The sequence below is a fragment of the Coturnix japonica genome, chromosome 14, assembly GCF_054131305.1.
Source record: "Coturnix japonica strain WE chromosome 14, WE-NBRP24, whole genome shotgun sequence".
Lineage (NCBI taxonomy): Eukaryota > Metazoa > Chordata > Aves > Galliformes > Phasianidae > Coturnix > Coturnix japonica.
The window spans coordinates 3053913-3071289 of NC_140676.1; the positions used below are offsets into that span (position 1 = coordinate 3053913).

The window sequence follows — 17377 nt, forward strand, 5'->3', positions numbered from 1 at the left end:
TGATCAACACTATTTCTGTAGGCTTTAATTTCTGGTTTTTTAAGCTGGATTTTGTGCACTGTTTACAGATTTCGTAGATTTTCCACGGGTTCTATTAATATTCTCAACTTTAACTACTTCAGCATCTGCAGATGTCATCATGGGGCTGTTTTCCTTTCCTGTGAGTTAAGAGGCCACTTAGGCTTAGCCCAATGCATTTCTTTTCACTGTCCCCACCAGATACTTCACATTTTCCTATGCTGCATTCTAGTCATAGCCACAAGTACACATATGAAGCAAAACAGCACAGTAGAGATATAAGAGCAGACAGTGCCCAGCTCTCAAAATTTCAGTGCAATGCATAAGAGGTTAAAACAGATTACGATGGACATTTGCACAGCTAAGCAACTTGGAGAGCTTAACCTCCTAATGAACAAGGCCCCAGCCTAAAGGAGATATTCTAAGCCAAAGCTTAGAGTTAACTTTTACATACTGCTTTCCATGCTTGTGCTCAATGAGTAGCAGTATTACAGGATGAAAAAAAATAAGTAAATAATTGACGTTTTTGCAAAGATATCTAAAAGATAACCAGATAACAAAAACTCATACAGCGCTTCTTGATAAATTCTGCCACCATTATTATACTTCTTATCCACGTGTTAGGTTAGGAAAATATTTTTAGAATTACATTGTGATTTAAAAACAAAAAAACAAGAAGAAATGAGAAGTGTGTGGAATGACGGGCCACAAAACAAGTGGGAGAGCCCTTCAGGCAATGCTCTAAGTTCAGTTTTAGGCAAAGGTATTTATCATTTACAGATGCCGAATGCTCATAACTTGAAATTTTATCAGTGTCCTTGTTATATTCCACTCTCAGAAAAGACAGGGTCTTGTTTCAAATGCTGGAGCACTTCCAGTATCTGGCAAATTTTAACACGCATCCTTAGCTTGCCAAACATGAAAGCTAGCTGTCAAATTCCTCCAAGATATGATAAAGATGGCACTCAGGATTCAAACTCTCGTTTATATAAAATAACACATACAAAAGGTTTTCAGACTTCTAGCTTGAACCATCTTTGCTGTGAAACGTTATTTTAAATAGATAAACCACCAGCAATTACTGAAGAACAGTTTTATCTTCTGTAAAATCCACTCCGGAATATTATACAGCGCATGGGAGTAGTGATGAAGGAAGAGCTGTTCTCCTACCTCCAACTTTTGCGAACCTTTCAGTAAGCTGTGGGTTGTCCAACACAGTGACCCGCAGAAGCAGCTGCACTGCTCATTCCCAAATGAATTTCTTGGGGCTTAAAATGGTCAATAATCCAGAAGAACTGACAATGTTGTTTCATCAGTGAAAACTAAGCCAAGCTCTGTCTGATATTTGACACATTTGTCTTCGTTTCACTTTCTATACAACTTAATAGATTAATAGATTAATTGCCCCGTCCTTGGAGGTGTTCAAGGCCAGGTTGGACGGGGCCCTGGGCAACCTGATCTAGTAAAGGTGTATGTTTGGTGGCCCTGCTAGGCAGGGGGGTTGGAACTACATGATCCTTGAGGTCCCTTCCAACCCGGGTAATTCTGTGATTCTGTGATTCTGTAATAGATCATTAAGTCATATATAACTGAGCAGGTTTTCCTTTTACCCGAAGTACAGAAAGCACCTTCAACTAAAATTTTCCATTTAAGAGAAATCAACTGACCATCTAAGTCAATCTTATTACTAAAAACAAAGGACAAAGCAAACCTACGTTCATATTCAAGAAGCAGAAACTATTCAGCAGCTCACAAATTAATCTATAATCTTTTCAACAAACAAAAGTAATAGTAAGAATGCAGTTCTACCCATAAGACAGTTCAAAGAGTGCCCACCTGTATCTTATGGTACATAAATGTTGTTTTCAGTCCTTACTAAGTGAAGGCATGTATACAGACACACACATCCTCCCATGTGTACCTTTCCATAAATATAAAATGGTTAAAACGTAAAATCAGCAACATCGGACTGAATGCCTCCTTCCAGCAACAGTACATTGCAGATAAGCCATATGGAGCATGAAAAGTTGTCCAATCTAACAACTCGGCTGCATAATACACTCCATGATCTTTCAGAAATTCTTTAGTGAAAATATTATTCGCTATTCTGCTTGCTAAACTTGCTTAGTGGCTTGCTAAGAAAAATCTAACTCTCATTACAATTCATTGATATAAAAAGAATGGAAGTGGGATTCTTACAGTCAACCGGCCTATGCAATAATGCCAGATTGCTACTTCAAGCATTTCATGTCCTATTTCTCCTTATAGCTTCAAAGTGAAAAGGATAACAGAAAGTATTTCAAACTCTTGATATACTTGAGATAACTCAGTATTATCAAACCAGGAACCTGAAAAGGGGAGTAGGGATGCAAAAAGGTCATAGGTCTGTACCACCACAAATGAAGTATCTGCTCAGCTGATACAGGAAAGGCACCAAAAAGAACACACCAGCTGAAAGAATCAATAGCAAGTCCTCTGTTCAGATGAGCTGAGAACGTTACAGCCTAGATGGGCCACACTGCTATTAGCCATGCTAACACATGGCTTTGTGATAGAGCAAGCCACAGTCTCCACCACATGATTGCAATTTCTTCATCACACCTACATACTGGGGTAGGCAACAGAGAGGTTATACGAAAGACTGAAGACCTAGATCAATTTTTCTTGGAAGTTAGCATCTCTGTCAGCCCTCTACTGCAGAAGCACCATCAGTTAAAGGACCAAACATGAAAATTACTAAAACACAATGTATCAGAAACTGAACTCCAAAAGGAAACTGGTAGCAAAGTGTCCCACAGGAGACACACTCCTCCCCCACTGCTACAATCCAGGCTTACTTTAACTGTCCAGTGAAATCAAGAGTATATTCAGAAAGATTAGTTTTTAACCTTACTGTAATTCCAGAAGATGCAATGATCTGGGATCTCTACTTTGCAAGTACAGTTTGCCCAAATTCACTCTTGATTAACAGATGCCACGGTCCCCAGTTGGAGAATCGCAAAGTAAAAATACGCTCTTCTAACTGTCAGTGTAAAATTCCAAATCTTGCATCAGCACACAGGCTGCAGAATAAATAGGACCAGCAAAACTTGAAGAACTTGTTAATACGAGGAAGATAATTATATCTTTGTACGATTGCCTGCATGAACTCCGGTATTAATGAGGAGCGAGAAGTTGCTGATTTTCTTGGAGGTGAACTGCAATCCCACTTGACACACGTCACCAGAACACCAAAACCAACAGCTGATCTTTGATATGCATTTCCAGAGCAGTGGGCATGAACTGGACATTGTGTGTCTGCCCTCTGTATGTTACAGAAACAAAAGTGTTCTTCAGACACACTGCAAAAGCGGATGGGAAACAACATCATCAACAGCAACAATGAGAACTCTCAGAATTGGAACTTCCCTGAATATTCGAGTTATTTGCAAAGGTCCAAAACACCTTAGAATTCTTCCAGATGCCACTTTCACACAGCTATTCTTCAGAATATATATATTTTTAATCAAGCTTCACTGTAAATACTAACCAAATAACACCAGGAAGAATACAAATAACAGCTGACACTAAAATATCTCCTGATTTCAACCACTGACCTTAAAAAAGGAAATCGAGTGAGCAGTGCATGCTAATTACATATTATTTATGCTAAAACACTCTAGCTTGGTATTAAGATGGAAACAAAATGTGCTTCTTTTAACCCTATAGAACTATCACAAAATCCACAGGTATCTTCTGTCCCTATGCTCACAGCTTTTGGTACGTTGGCAGTACTGAAAATGTTTCAAGGGATGTGCTTCTTCCTGAACCCCCTGTGGAAAATGAAACCCCAAAGTGCACCCTGCTTACGAGTCAGGTTTGCAGTGCACACTTCCACCACAAAAAATAGACTCAAGTCATCATACAAAGAGACTTTCATATACGCAAGTTTCACAGTCATTCCTCTTCCAAAGCACTTCAGCTTTTATGCATTTTCTCTCTTTTTAAGGAAAGCTAAAAGTTATTTAGTCCTTAACCACACAGAAATCCTCCTTGAAACTGAAGATGTCTCAGAGGCATTTGTGTGCCGCCTCAAAGTATTCAAAATGTTACATACACAGTATAATTACATTTACATAATTGTTTAGCAAATCAGGTGCAATAATGCCTACATTTTCTCAGCGTGGTGAACAGACCATCAAGCCATTTCCTCACTCAACTGAAACCATTTTGAAGCTTCTTAATTCTTTTAAATGCATACCAGTGTGGTCACAGTTATGTGGAGACCAAAGCAAGTGGTCTCACACTTCACAGCTTCTCAACCTCCTTGCCCCATACCTTGGGGTTTTTATTTGTTTTGCCCGCTTCTGGCAGCTCACCATCTATCAGATATGAAGGAATGGGAAATGATATAAACTAACCGAGCACTGCCAGTTTTCCTACAACCAACAACATGTGTTTAATTCAACATTCAAGGTATCACTTCTCAACTATCTCCTTTTAGAAAGCTGTGGTCTCTGATGTAAATTTTGGAATTTAACCTATGTTAGCCATCAGTTTTCATTTGCCACGGAACCCAGCTGGAGAGCATTTTCTTCTCTTCCTTTTTAAAATTTACCATGTAACTTCTCTTATGAAACACTTCAAAGAAACACACTTCTGAAGGGCCTCATTCAATTTCCACCATCTTCATTTTTAGCTTTTAGTTGCAAAATACAGAAGCCCGAATTATGTGCCAAATACATATCTAGATAACGACACATCAGGTATACAGCTAAGTGTGAAAACTATCAAGAAAGGAAATAAGATCAATTAATTGAAGGTCTTTTTCATCTAATTCTGCATCTGCATATGTGCATCCATGCATATTTACATAAAGCTCTCAGATCTTCAGCTTAACACCAAAGAAACTAGGAACCAAATAAAAAGTGCTACCAAAATACAACAGCATCCAAGGTTATACTGCTATTCTGTATGGGACAACGATAACAGTTAAAAAAACCACGTTGCTAATCAATGCCTGGAAAAGAAGCAATGCTGGGTGGGTGGAGAAAACTGGATTAAAAATAAAAAAGATGCTTTAGGTTTATAAACATAATGTTTCAACACCAGCTTTTCTGTTTAAGCTCTCCACACGTGTCTCTTGGCATATGCTCCATCTGGCTGTGGAGATACATCTGCTTCTTTATGCTGCAGGCTCTACAAGTGCAGATGAGCTCTACGCACATACTCCAACTATGATCTGACAATCAAATCCCTGACACTAAGCATGTCTATGACTAGAGAACATGTATTGCTCCTACAATAGCTCATCATTAGCATTTTGTGAAGAGGCAGAGAAACAGGAATTCCAGTTTAGTATTGTAATGCAACACAATGCACTGAATACAGCTTCTGTAAGACTGAAGTGGCATATTTACACTATTCTAAGTAGCAGCAGTTACACTGAACCTGCTTTCTGCCTTGCTTCTATTGGAAATATGACACAACCACTATCACACCAAGTCACGGTAAACATTACTTTCTACCTGAGTCAGCATTTCCCATGCTGAGATATTTAATGAAACATTCAGAGCTTTGCTCTAAGTTACACCAAACCCACAACTATTCCAATACAGCAGTCTTTTCACAAGAAACTGTATGTTTACAGTAATGATACGATGTAGCTTAGAACAGACTGCTTTTAATACTTACTATTTTTATTTTTTTAATCAAATTATTGCATATTTCAAGGACTGCTGTCAATACCTGCTATACAGCCTAAACCTTATACTGCACTTCACCCTATAACAGCACTCAGCTATACAGTGAAGAGGATCACTGACACCATCCAAATTTCTCATGGGCACAGATAGCAAACGGGAAAACAGGTCATTTTTAAACAGACTTCTAAAAATCATGTATGTCAGTTTGATGAGTAGATACAACAGAACACACATAGCCAACACAGCCCAGTTTACGTTAAATAAAACCTGATTTGCTGCATCACTCAAGGAACAAAATGCCAAGGAGACAAAAAGACAGAAGTCAAGCTGATAAAGCAAGAAGAGCCTGTCTTCAACCTTGACTACTAGACTGGAAAAGAGAGAAGACACACTGCTTTATGAGGCCCTCTTGAGGGACAAAAGGACACAACCTGGAAGCATTACCCACCATACACATCCAACCCAGTAGTTTCATGTTTCTGTTGCCCTCTTTTTTATGTTTTATTAAAACTATGAAAAGTAGAAGTTGTTGTTTTTAACTTGTATATACTAATTATAGATCTTATATGCAGCCCAAGACAATTCCTCTTCACTCAGTGCAGCCCAGGCAAGCAAAAAACTTGGATACCCATGCTCTAAACAATCTGCAGTAATCATAGAGTGTCTTGGGTAGGAAGAGACGCACAAGGATCAAGACCAATAATTATTAACATCTCCTACTAATTAGGATGAGTTGAACTACTTGTTCATTTCTCTGTTTTCCTTTAGATGTCCTACAAACTAGACATTAATCAGCTTTGAAGGGTATCTGTTCCAACATTATTTCCCTTCATTTCAGAAGCACCGAATGGCAAGTAATGGTCCATTCACAGGTAAACTGTTGATAGAAGACCTGACAAAATAAAACAGAGACTTCCAATTCCAGCTACTCAAATGTCTATAATTCTGACACGATGGCTGAAAAAAAAATATTCCTCACACCCTTATCAAGTCATCAAAGGAAAAAAGGTCATGGCAAAAACCACAGGAGGACCAACAGGACTGGTACATGATAACAACAGAGCACTTGTATCTGCAGTAACACATATAACAAAAAACAAAAGGGTGCAGAGAACACACACAAAAAAAAATCTAGTGTTCATTTAAGACATCAGTGCTCTCCCTCCTACTATGTTTTCACACAGACGTTCCAGCAGCAAGAAGATACCAAGCTCTGGGCATATCAAAGCAATTCCTATGCCAACACTGAACAGGAGGCAACTACAAGGGGAAGATGCCTCATCGATTTTGTTTAATCACTCACAATACTGCCATCTACACACTGCTTAAAAAGAATCAACTGGCCTGCATCAAAGTAAGTTCCTTCTCTACCATAACAACCAAACTCCTGCCATGCCCATCAGGAGCACGCTGGGTCAAGACTAGTTTTGCGGTGAGGTTACAGCACAATAAACTATCATATTCTAGGACACAAAGGAATTACTAATTGTTAACCAGACATACATCAGCTATAATCATTTATTCTTAATCAGTTCAATAAGTTGTCCTATGCTATATATGCGCTATAAATGTTATTTCTGAGTAGGCACAACAGAAAGAAGCCCCTTTAAATCACCTTTCAGAACATTTCTAAGAATCTGAAGCTGTGACTTGACTCCTGTCTTAGACTGAAGAACTTCGTATTTATTTCTATTCTTTCTTTTCTAGGACAAGACCAGAGAGTGAACAGATGCATTTCTGAGAGAGGCATTTTAATTCATACTCTTGTTCTTCAACCACGGTAATATCTCAAATATCACAGTAGCATAATACAATAAACCTACAGAAGCAACACTGAAGAAGCTGTAGATGAGCTGTTGCATACTCCCCAGAATAGAAACGATATATGCACTTGAATACTGATTGCACTTTTCTATGCAGCTGCCAGGGGTCAAATGTTTGACATCAGTTTGGAAAAAAAATACATGTGTACACAAGTAGCCCGGCACTGAAATGGGTTTCAAAGAGGTTCTCACTGAAGATGTGAAGAATTGCTCCCATGAGCCATAATGCAGCGAGGCCTGCAAAACAAACATCAGGCTGCCTACACCTCTATCTCAAATCTATGTCTGTCACAGGCTCATCTTGTTTTTATCTTCCTCTTCACTGCTTAACCCTTACTCATATTAACCAAAGAAGTAACATTCCTGCAGCTCTTCACAGCTTGTGTTATCCCTCTCAGTTGTATTCAAAGCTGAGGACAGATGTTGGGGAGGTACCTTCCTGATCACAAAAGGCAGCTAACAAATTAGCAAATAATCTTCTCAGAAAGAAATAAGGCATTTGTTCATTTCTCATTTTTCTCAAACTGATTTTTGTTTGAAAACTTTCTTAAAAGAGCAGATGTTATCCTCCCTGTACTTGTAATCCCCTGACTATACAGTTCTTCAGCTAAACAAGACTAACCATTATTCCCAAACCACTCCTTACAGGCAAGGCATTTGTTTGGAAGACAGCTCTGGAATTTAAATGTCAGACACCTGCTTCGGTTCATTTATAAGACTACTGCAGACACGACTCCTCTGAAACTCAGCTATAGTTAAGAAAGATTCAAACTACAAAAAGAATCCCTGATTTCTATAGTACCTGGTTTAGAAACCATATACTGAAAAAACCTAACCTGAGTCTATATTTAAAGTATAAGCACAATAAAAATAGAAGCTATGATACATTCATGCTATTTTATGACAGCAAAAACTGTGCGCATTTTACTATATTTTAACTGGCATATAAAGTAACTAGACAACCAAATTAATGAAGTCTATTTCCTCTATAGATTAATGATTAACTTCATTCTTTTGGCTCAAGAAGAAGAAGGAGCAAAGTCCTTGATGGATTTGTGTGCAGCACTGGACTGGTAAAGTGAAGAGAAAATGGCCAAGTTGTAATTGAGTTTAAGCTGAGCTCTATTCTCTAGATATATTCTCCACTCAATTTGTTGTGTTTTTTTTCCCCCCTACAAAGCCTAGAATCATCCACCACATCATCGTCCCCCCACTCCTTCTCCCTAAAAATCCACACACACATAAAAAAAGATCTTCCACACTTCTATTTCCATTATAAACGTGCTTTAAAGCAAACAAGTCACCATAATAATTTGCAGGGGGTGAAGGGCAGATGGGAAGGCAACATGAATGTAAAAATGACTTTTTCTCTTACAAAAAACAGACTGAAAACAGCAGTTGATGCTTTATGATAAAGTTAATAAATACATTTAGTTAAACTATCTTAAAATACTATATATTGCTCCAATAATTATAATCCAATTCATGAGATAAGAACACAGCTCATCTATTCAGATTGTTACCTCAACGATATCTGAGTTGGTTCTGCTTTCATGGGGCTCGTTGTATTCTGTGTATTTAAGTAGAACTTTGTCCATATCAGTGCTGGCATACTGAAAGAGTTTGTTAGAGCTGTTAAAAATGATGAGCGCTATTTCACAGTCACAGAGTACACTCAACTCATACGCCTTCTTCATTAATCCAAACTTCCTCTTCGTAAAGGTGACCTAGAGAAAAAGATACATATATATTACTTTTTTCCAAATAAAAATGTTGCGAAGGACCACAATCAAGCATTGAAGAAATATACCTACGCTATTCATTTTTGCTAACAAGCAGCATAACTGAACACGTGTTGAAGCTTAAGAACTGCCTATCATATTTGAGTGTCACTTTCAGGGTCAGTACTCTATATTTAACTAAGCTAAACAGTATTTCCCACCCAGGCCTTCCTCCAGTATATACCAAGAAGAGTTAAAGTCTGTAGCAATCCCCAACCGTGTTTCCTTCTGTACAACCAATGTCAGCTTTCCAGGCATTAAAGTCCTTCCTTCTTTGATGTTATTAGCCTGCCCCAGTTTTGCTACTCACAGTCTCAGTTTTAACAAATGAGCAAACCTGCATTAACAGTGGAGTAACACTGTTAGTATATAGTATGGTAAGAAAGGAAGCTAAGAAATACGCTTACTTGGCTAGTATTATACCACATTATCAGATTCCCTTACATTTCTAAGCTGATTTCTGCCACTTGGGAACATCATGAAACAACCATTCTGTCCTCTTAAAAATGTTGCTTGTGGGAAAGTAAACCTATTACTATCACAAAGACTATCACAAAAGAGTATTGGCCAAATGGGAAAAGGCAGAGAGAAATCCTTACAAAAATCACCATCAGTTATAAAAATAAAGGACTTAAAAGCACATCCTTTCATAGGATTTCGGTGGTTAAGGATGCAGGAGCATCAGTGTATTTGATATCAAGTCAAATCAAGTATCAAATCTAATGCTAAGAACAATTTTCTTTAAAGGACATTCAGTGCTGTCTATTTAAGTACCTCCAAAAGGCACTTGATATAATACCAATATTCTGAGATCTTTTGAATAAAGGTAGGACTTCCAGAGCTTTCAAGCCTTTCAGTTCAATGGAACACCTCCATCTATTCATGCCCCCTCAAAGCATATGTCTCTGTTGCATGTGAGTGACCTATTTGCACAACAGGAATTAAAGAAACAAAGAAACCTGTAGCATGGGTTTCCATAGCACAGGACATATTTGGAAGATAGATGGGAAAATTCTGCATGTTCACACCTGAAGGCATTTGTTTTTTGGTTTTTTTTTCTATAAATGAATATCTTACACATATTACTTCATTACTGCCTGCAATAAAAAATGCGTAACACCCTTCTTACCACATAAGAAGTCTGACAAAGAGGTGCAGACATACATTAACAACATACATATACACCTTGCTAACAGTAACTATTATTAAAGCAGTATTCAGAATTGTACATTTCCCCACAAATGCAGGCAAAGGCACTGTGGATTTGTGATTCCTCTCCAGCTATTAAACACCATCCAGGCTCAACAAAAAACATGTTTCAGCATATACTGCCCACAGCTTTAAATGCAAACTGTTATCATGTAGCGCTCTAGGAGCACAGGTAACAAATGTAAGCACCAATGGAAACACGGATTAATTATATTTGTATTAGTGCACTCCAACAGTGGATATAGAGCGTGAGTGCATTGAGTTCAATAGTCACAACTGATGCTTGCATGCAAGCGTGACTTCATACTGCTTTCCTCCTATCTGCTGCTCCTTCTCCAGTAACTGCTGTCAGTACTCTGTGGTATCCACTTTCTGTTCTCATCCAGCAGTACTGCATAATTCTGAACAAATTGCCTATCAGCTTTAAACTTCCCTGTTTCTAAAATGAGCACAATTCTCCAAGGGGACAGGGAAGTTTCCTGTTTGAAAGCATGTGATTTGGATGTTGTATATTCTTTTAACCATCTAAAGGCAGACGTGGTTACACATGCAATGAAAATGCACGCAGAACATACTGTATCCAGGACAAAGACATTCCCAGTGCAAGGATGAGGCTGAGCTAAAAATAATCCATGCTAACATGAGAAATTGCTGATTGTTGCCAAGGCAGTACTGTGAACTACTACGGGCACACACTAACAAAGACAAAAGAATCATTTGTTTATACCCATTTAAGACCACAGATTTCAATGTTATTTTTTACGTTAAGAAGTCTTCTCTGTTGTTTCAATTTACACTGAGGACAGCAAAAACAATTCTCACTTAAGGTTTCCTGTGTCTTGCATCCAACTGAAATCAAATAGGTAGTAAAATATTACTTTAAAATATGCCTTACTTTCAGCTTCCTTCTAATACAAATATCGTACTACAAAGATACTGCTCTTCAACACAGAAGGGTTGGTTGTTTCTGCTTTTAATTCACATTTCCATGGTGCATATTTACAAAAAATAAAAAATCCCAATGAAATGTTCTTATCATATGCAAGAAAATAGATGCCAATTCACAAAGCCCAGAAAGCATAACTGGCACATGCTGTACAAAGAGTTAAAATCTGTAACAAAACTTGGGACTTCTTGGTTTGGGGGAAGGGCGAGTCATTACCTTAAGAGCTGCACTACTGAAGCATTAAAATCAGGGGGTAAAAAACCTCCCAGGGATTCTGTTGATCTAGTCTTGACCTCATTCTGAAGAAGCTAGTTCACAATCTCAAAGTTAATGTCAGGCAATGATCCAGTTCTTTCTACTTCTTAAAACCAATGCAAATTATGACAAAGCAGCCTTCTGTTATTTCAGCTCAACCACTGCTAGTCAAATTAGCTCAATGACTGAACGATTCAAGACAGTAAGAGCAAATAAGATCCTTTAAACACCTCCATAGCTGCATGGAAGAAGAGCAGACCATTTCTTTCCACAGATGCAGTCAGATAAATTACAACCCTAGTTCCACCTACGTTCCTATTCCATGCTTCCAAGAAACATTTTAAAGACCTCCAACCACACACAGAGCCCCAATGCAAGACCTGAACAATCTGTATTCAGACACTTGTAACATTTTTATTCAGTGTTTTTAAAGTGTGTTTGGATAGAAGCCCTAGACACAACACTCCCTCTGAAACAATTTAATGTTAGTGCTCAACTCACCCAATGTTCAACTACAGCAAGTAGATCTTCCTTATCTACTTATTGTTGACAATTACAATGCATCAGCGAGACAAGAAGCCAGAAGTCCAACAGGCTTCATCTTAGTGCTTGTATTCTGTTTTCAGTCATCATTTCAACAAGCTGACCAAGTACACAAGTAAATTTTAATGGGTTGCATTTCTCCCAGAATAGGTGGAAATTTTGCTATCCACATATATTACAAAACAGCAGTTTTTTAAGACTACACAAGAAACAAAAATGATGCATCTTCATTGCAGGCCAACAGCAATACTACTCTAATATCACTTCACAAAGAAGGGCAGAGGAGGAAGAGAATAAAGTCAGCAAGACTGAACTCCTCTGGTATCTAATTTACTGTACTTTATTCTCTTCATCTTAATGAACATAAATGCCCAACAGCTCATTCAAGCAGATAAGACTGCTTAATTAATAACACAATGACAGTCTCAAGACAATTGTAATCCCCCAGAGTAATGGTCTATATAAAATTGTTTTGAGCTCACACACAATCTCATTAGAAATAAGATGCTTCTGATAAAACAAGAGGTTTTATTCCCACAAGTTATACAGACCCACTACAAGCACAGTTCTATCACATTTCTATTTGTATTTCCAAAGAAAAAGCACTAACCAGAAAGACAGGACATCACTCACATATTCACCAGTGACCCACTAATCAGCTACTCGTACCACCAAAAGATTTGCAGAATACAAATGAACTGTGCTCTGTGGTTAGCAAAATAAGCCCTAACTACACTCCTTATCTAGCTCAATGAAAAAGAATTCTTCAAAGTAAATTCATATCTAATAGATATCCTGGGCATCAGGGCACCCCACTACCTCAAAGCAGCATATTATTGCTGCCGAAAAACACTGATTGCCCGTGGGATTAAAGAACACCTTCAACATCTCTACAAAACACAGCTCCACTGACAAAAGCTATTTTATATCGCTTAAATCTGTTTCCACAGGAAAAGGAAATGGCAAACCTAACTCCAATGTTAAGTTAGGGCCTAAAAGCTCTTCCTAATCACTGTGAAGCCAAAAAATGTGCTTGCTAGAAAACATCCATAAGGAAAGTTAAAGAGTTTAATCCCCATATTTTGCTTCAGTCCACACAGAGCAGCTAAAATTTAAAACAAAGGCACCATTTCCCTTCCTTTCCATGCAAAAAAGAAAAAGGAGTAATGATCTGAACAGTGATATGGATATATAGAAAAGGATATTTCTAACTTCAAACATGACAAAAACAGCAAGTTTATAACTTGCTCTCCAAGTAAGTTAATGGGGGATAACAAGGTGAGGAGAATAACCAATTTCTACCTCCTCAACTTGTCTGAAGTTCCAGAGCAAGATCTGAAAGAAATTACAATTCCTCTGCTTTTACTATGTGTACTTAAGACATTTATCTACATCAAACACACAGTCACTGTGTGATTAAAGCTGTTCAAACACAATACTTGGCTTTCTCCCAAACTCCAATAATACTTTCCTGCTATATATAGCCTTCTCAGAGTTTACACTGCTTTAAAGTGATACAGGGAGAAAAACAACCCTGATTTTGCATACAAAACAATTGGCTTTGAGCTGGCACATCAGCAGCAATACAGTCTTGGAATTCTATCACAACCCCAACATCAATCATTATTTTTCTGAAAAGATAAATAACATCAAGCTGGTGATCAACAGCAGGAATAAAAAGAAAAGCCAAATGTAGGAAGGGAATAAAAAAAAACCAACATTGCTATACATCCATATTTTGCATGCATCTTGAACACTGAGTGCAATTCTGGGTCCCTTTGCCATCAGAAAGAACACAGCACTCAAGAAGGTTTAGAAACAAGCAGTGAGTACAATCACAGGTATGGAAGAAGTCCCACATAAAGACAACTAAGTAAGCTTAAGACTGAAAACAGCTATTTAAGGAGAAAATAAGAAAACATGACAAAGTTCCACAGAACAAGTTAGCAGCAGACCAGACAGGGACTGACTAGTGCCTCTTTCATAGAGGAGCTAAAAAATGAGCAGAAGCATAACTAAACATAAATGAAAAGGGCTTTCTTGAAACAACGTACAACAAACCTACAGACAGTCTGAGCCAAAAAAATGTTGTAAATGCTGCAACTTTATAAGGGCTCAAAGGATGACTGAACAAGTCCACTGGGACAGGGGGGTGGAAATCCATTAATGGTTACTAAATATACGGAAACCACATCCAGCTCAGGAAATCACTGAGCTAAGAATAGTTAGAACCTGGAAGAGGATTACAGAGCAGCGTAACATGTGAATCTCTATCCTACACAACACTGGTTATTTGTTTCAGACCATTGCTGGATAAAAGGTATTGGATTAGCTGGATCTTCAGTCAGACTCACAACAACTATTCCTGAAGATCAGAAGTCATTCTGATGCAGAGCTGCATCATAAATACTTCCACTGTACAGGAATAGCAGCTACACCATGAATATGATTTAAAGGAGCCACTGTCGGAACTTGCAGCAATAAAATCCTCTAAAAATGTGATTAAAAAAAATTAAGATATTTCTTTTCTGTTTTTGGTAATGTCACCAATAGACACAGGAAGACACCGCGCAGCTCTAGAAGGGTGAACGAAGACAACAAATGTACTTCATTCTCCTTTCGTTTTTAGGATTATTGATGGCCATGTTCACACACATTTCTCATTTCTCACCTGTCTGTTCCGTTCGTCCATTATTCTCGTGATTTGTATTTTCTTCCTCCCCATTTTCAGTCTCTTCTTTCCTTTCCTTTGCAATCCAGAAATATACTAATCCAAGAAATTTCACCCTTCGGTATTTTAACACATGATACAGTTTGCTTTTACTTTGTCTTCAGCTTGAGAAATGGTTCCTATATCTTCTTATAAACCCCTAAAAAAAAAAAAAAAGCGGAAAAAATTAATGATGCTTCCTCATCAGTTTTATATTTCTGATTTGTCTTGTATAATTATCACCCCAATTGTGAAACAAAGCAATGACAATAGCAAATTCTTCCTAAACTAAATCACATTTCATAGAACAGCATTTAGGGTTGAGGTTGGGGTGTGAGATACAACAGAACTGGGAACGTCTTTAATTAAACATGATGGAAATCACAGAAAATGTATCTTAACAGAACTGCTCCACAGCCACCAAGATGCCAACAGATAATTACGAAGTTCACACAACTACACTCCCCACAGCAGCCTGCAAGTTTCACACTTGCCATTAAATCAATCACCAGTCCAGCACTTATTTGAGTCTGGTAAACTGTTAAGGAAGATTACGGTGCATGAGAACTTGAAAACCCGAAGTGCCTTCATGATATTTTCATGTGGTAATAATTCATCAAATCAATGTGCTCAGCGCTGGCTTTTAACAAACTTCACGTGCATTTTCACATTAAGAACAATCACAGCAATGAAGCAAAGCAACAACCAACCTTCTAAGTCATACACCCAGAGTGCTCAAACTAACATCAACTCAACAAAATGGGAGAAAAACTAAAAATAAAGAGCCCCTAGAACATCAACTGTACACTCAAATGCATCCTCAGAGATTAATTAGGTACGTCCCACTCAATTACCACCTAACAGTCATTGAAACAAAAAGGTAAAAACAGCCACAACATCAGTTCATAACCTCTCTGATTTTCCAACCCAAAACATCTCCAGAAATCAAGTGTTGCATATTTTAATACGGGTGTCACGATGCCAGATCCTTGAGGCCATGGATAGAAAGTGGTGCAACCACATCACCGTCAGACAGCTAATAGGCAGCGACAGCAAGAGGCGATTAGTCACAGGCTGCACTTCACAACACATCCCATTTACACCGAGGAAGCAGCCATGCCATTCTGATGCAGCTCGGGGTGAAAAAACAGAAAAGGAAAAAAAAAAAATAAAAGAGGCGGAGGAACATCATGAAATGAAGGAATGTCATCTTATATTTACCTGATAGCAACAAGGGATTGTTTGGGTAAAACATGAAGTGTCCAGCAGTACTTCGAAATACTGCTCAATGGAACTGAAGAGTGAATGCACACTAACACTGTGTGATGTCCACTGGTCAAAAGGAAATGAGCTCGATGTTATTGTTACTTCACAACACTTGACACACATGCACTGTTGCATCCCTCGTATTTTCCTCATGGAAAAAAAAAAGTCATTCTTCCAAGGAGTTTCTAAATGAATATTAATAGCAAGTCAAGGCCAGAGCAGGAAATGTCCACACAGCCGAGTGCAGAGCAAGTATCTGATATGGAAAACAACAGCTGGCACACAAATTTCTACTTTCTCATTGAAAACACACCAAGAATATCCACCAGACTATTAGGCTTGAATTCATAAAACACGCAGACTTAAGTCAGCTGCCTCATTCTCTTAAAAAAGATCCACCCCATGTCTGATTACATTAAAATTAGTTCTGCAAAAGGCCGGTTGCATTCCTTGAACGTAGCTAATAAAAGGGTCTCTCTAAGAACAGCTACTTAAGTTTTGTATGGCTTCATCTTTTAATCCACCATACATGACTGAAATCGCTGTCTGAGTACGTACAGAATTAGCAGACTCCTGGTCTGCTCTGTAAAAGCAGCCACAACACAGCCAGAACCTGAGAGATGATATCCACAGACTGAATGATACAAGGCAGCCAAACACTGTCTTCATCCATCACGTCAGTCCTGATTTCCACACTTTGTATCTTCCTTCAGGTACCGTGGCTCAAAACTAAACAATACCACCCCCAATCAATCTCTTCTTCCACAAAAGCTGGACTCCTGTCCCATCCCATCCCATTTTCTCTCTGCTCTTCCTGAAACACAAGGACCAGCAGTGCGCACCTTATACAAGGTAAGAGATCTACAAACATTTGCAACCATTTCCCATAAATGTACACTGCTGCAGTTTTGTTTTCCCTTTGGTTAGCAGCCGAACTGACACCAGTCTGTCCCTGCTGAGCATCAAAAACACACCTAGCACTTCTTACTTTGCCAAGTCAAGGCTCTACTGCAAACACACCTTAAGTTACAAAGCATCTTCATTCAGATCATCAACACACTTTTGCCCACATAAAGTTAAAATGTCACATACCTATTAAACAAAAGAGTAAGGGGGAAAAAAAACCCCATGTGCCTCACAAT

General features: G+C 38.3%; 1 protein-coding gene across 44 annotated transcripts in view; it reads right to left on the reverse strand.

The window, feature by feature from the left end:
• The window catches only part of MEF2A (myocyte enhancer factor 2A), an 87635-nt gene that overhangs the window by 32426 nt on the left and 37832 nt on the right, over window positions 1-17377 (reverse strand). For 42 of the 44 annotated variants that reach the window (XR_014934266.1, XR_014934267.1, XM_085515269.1 and 39 more), the window contains 2 exons: window positions 14931-15129; window positions 9049-9252 (listed from right to left, as the gene is read on the reverse strand). Coding sequence is in view for 42 of the 44 variants with exons in the window: in XM_085515269.1 (XP_085371395.1) it covers window positions 9049-9252; window positions 14931-14984 (258 nt within the window). In the remaining 2 variants the exon portion in view is untranslated. Of the gene's footprint in view, window positions 1-9048; window positions 9253-14930; window positions 15130-16190; window positions 16393-17377 lie in introns of those variants that run through there. The other 2 variants (XM_085515290.1, XM_085515275.1) reach the window with 1 other exon arrangement.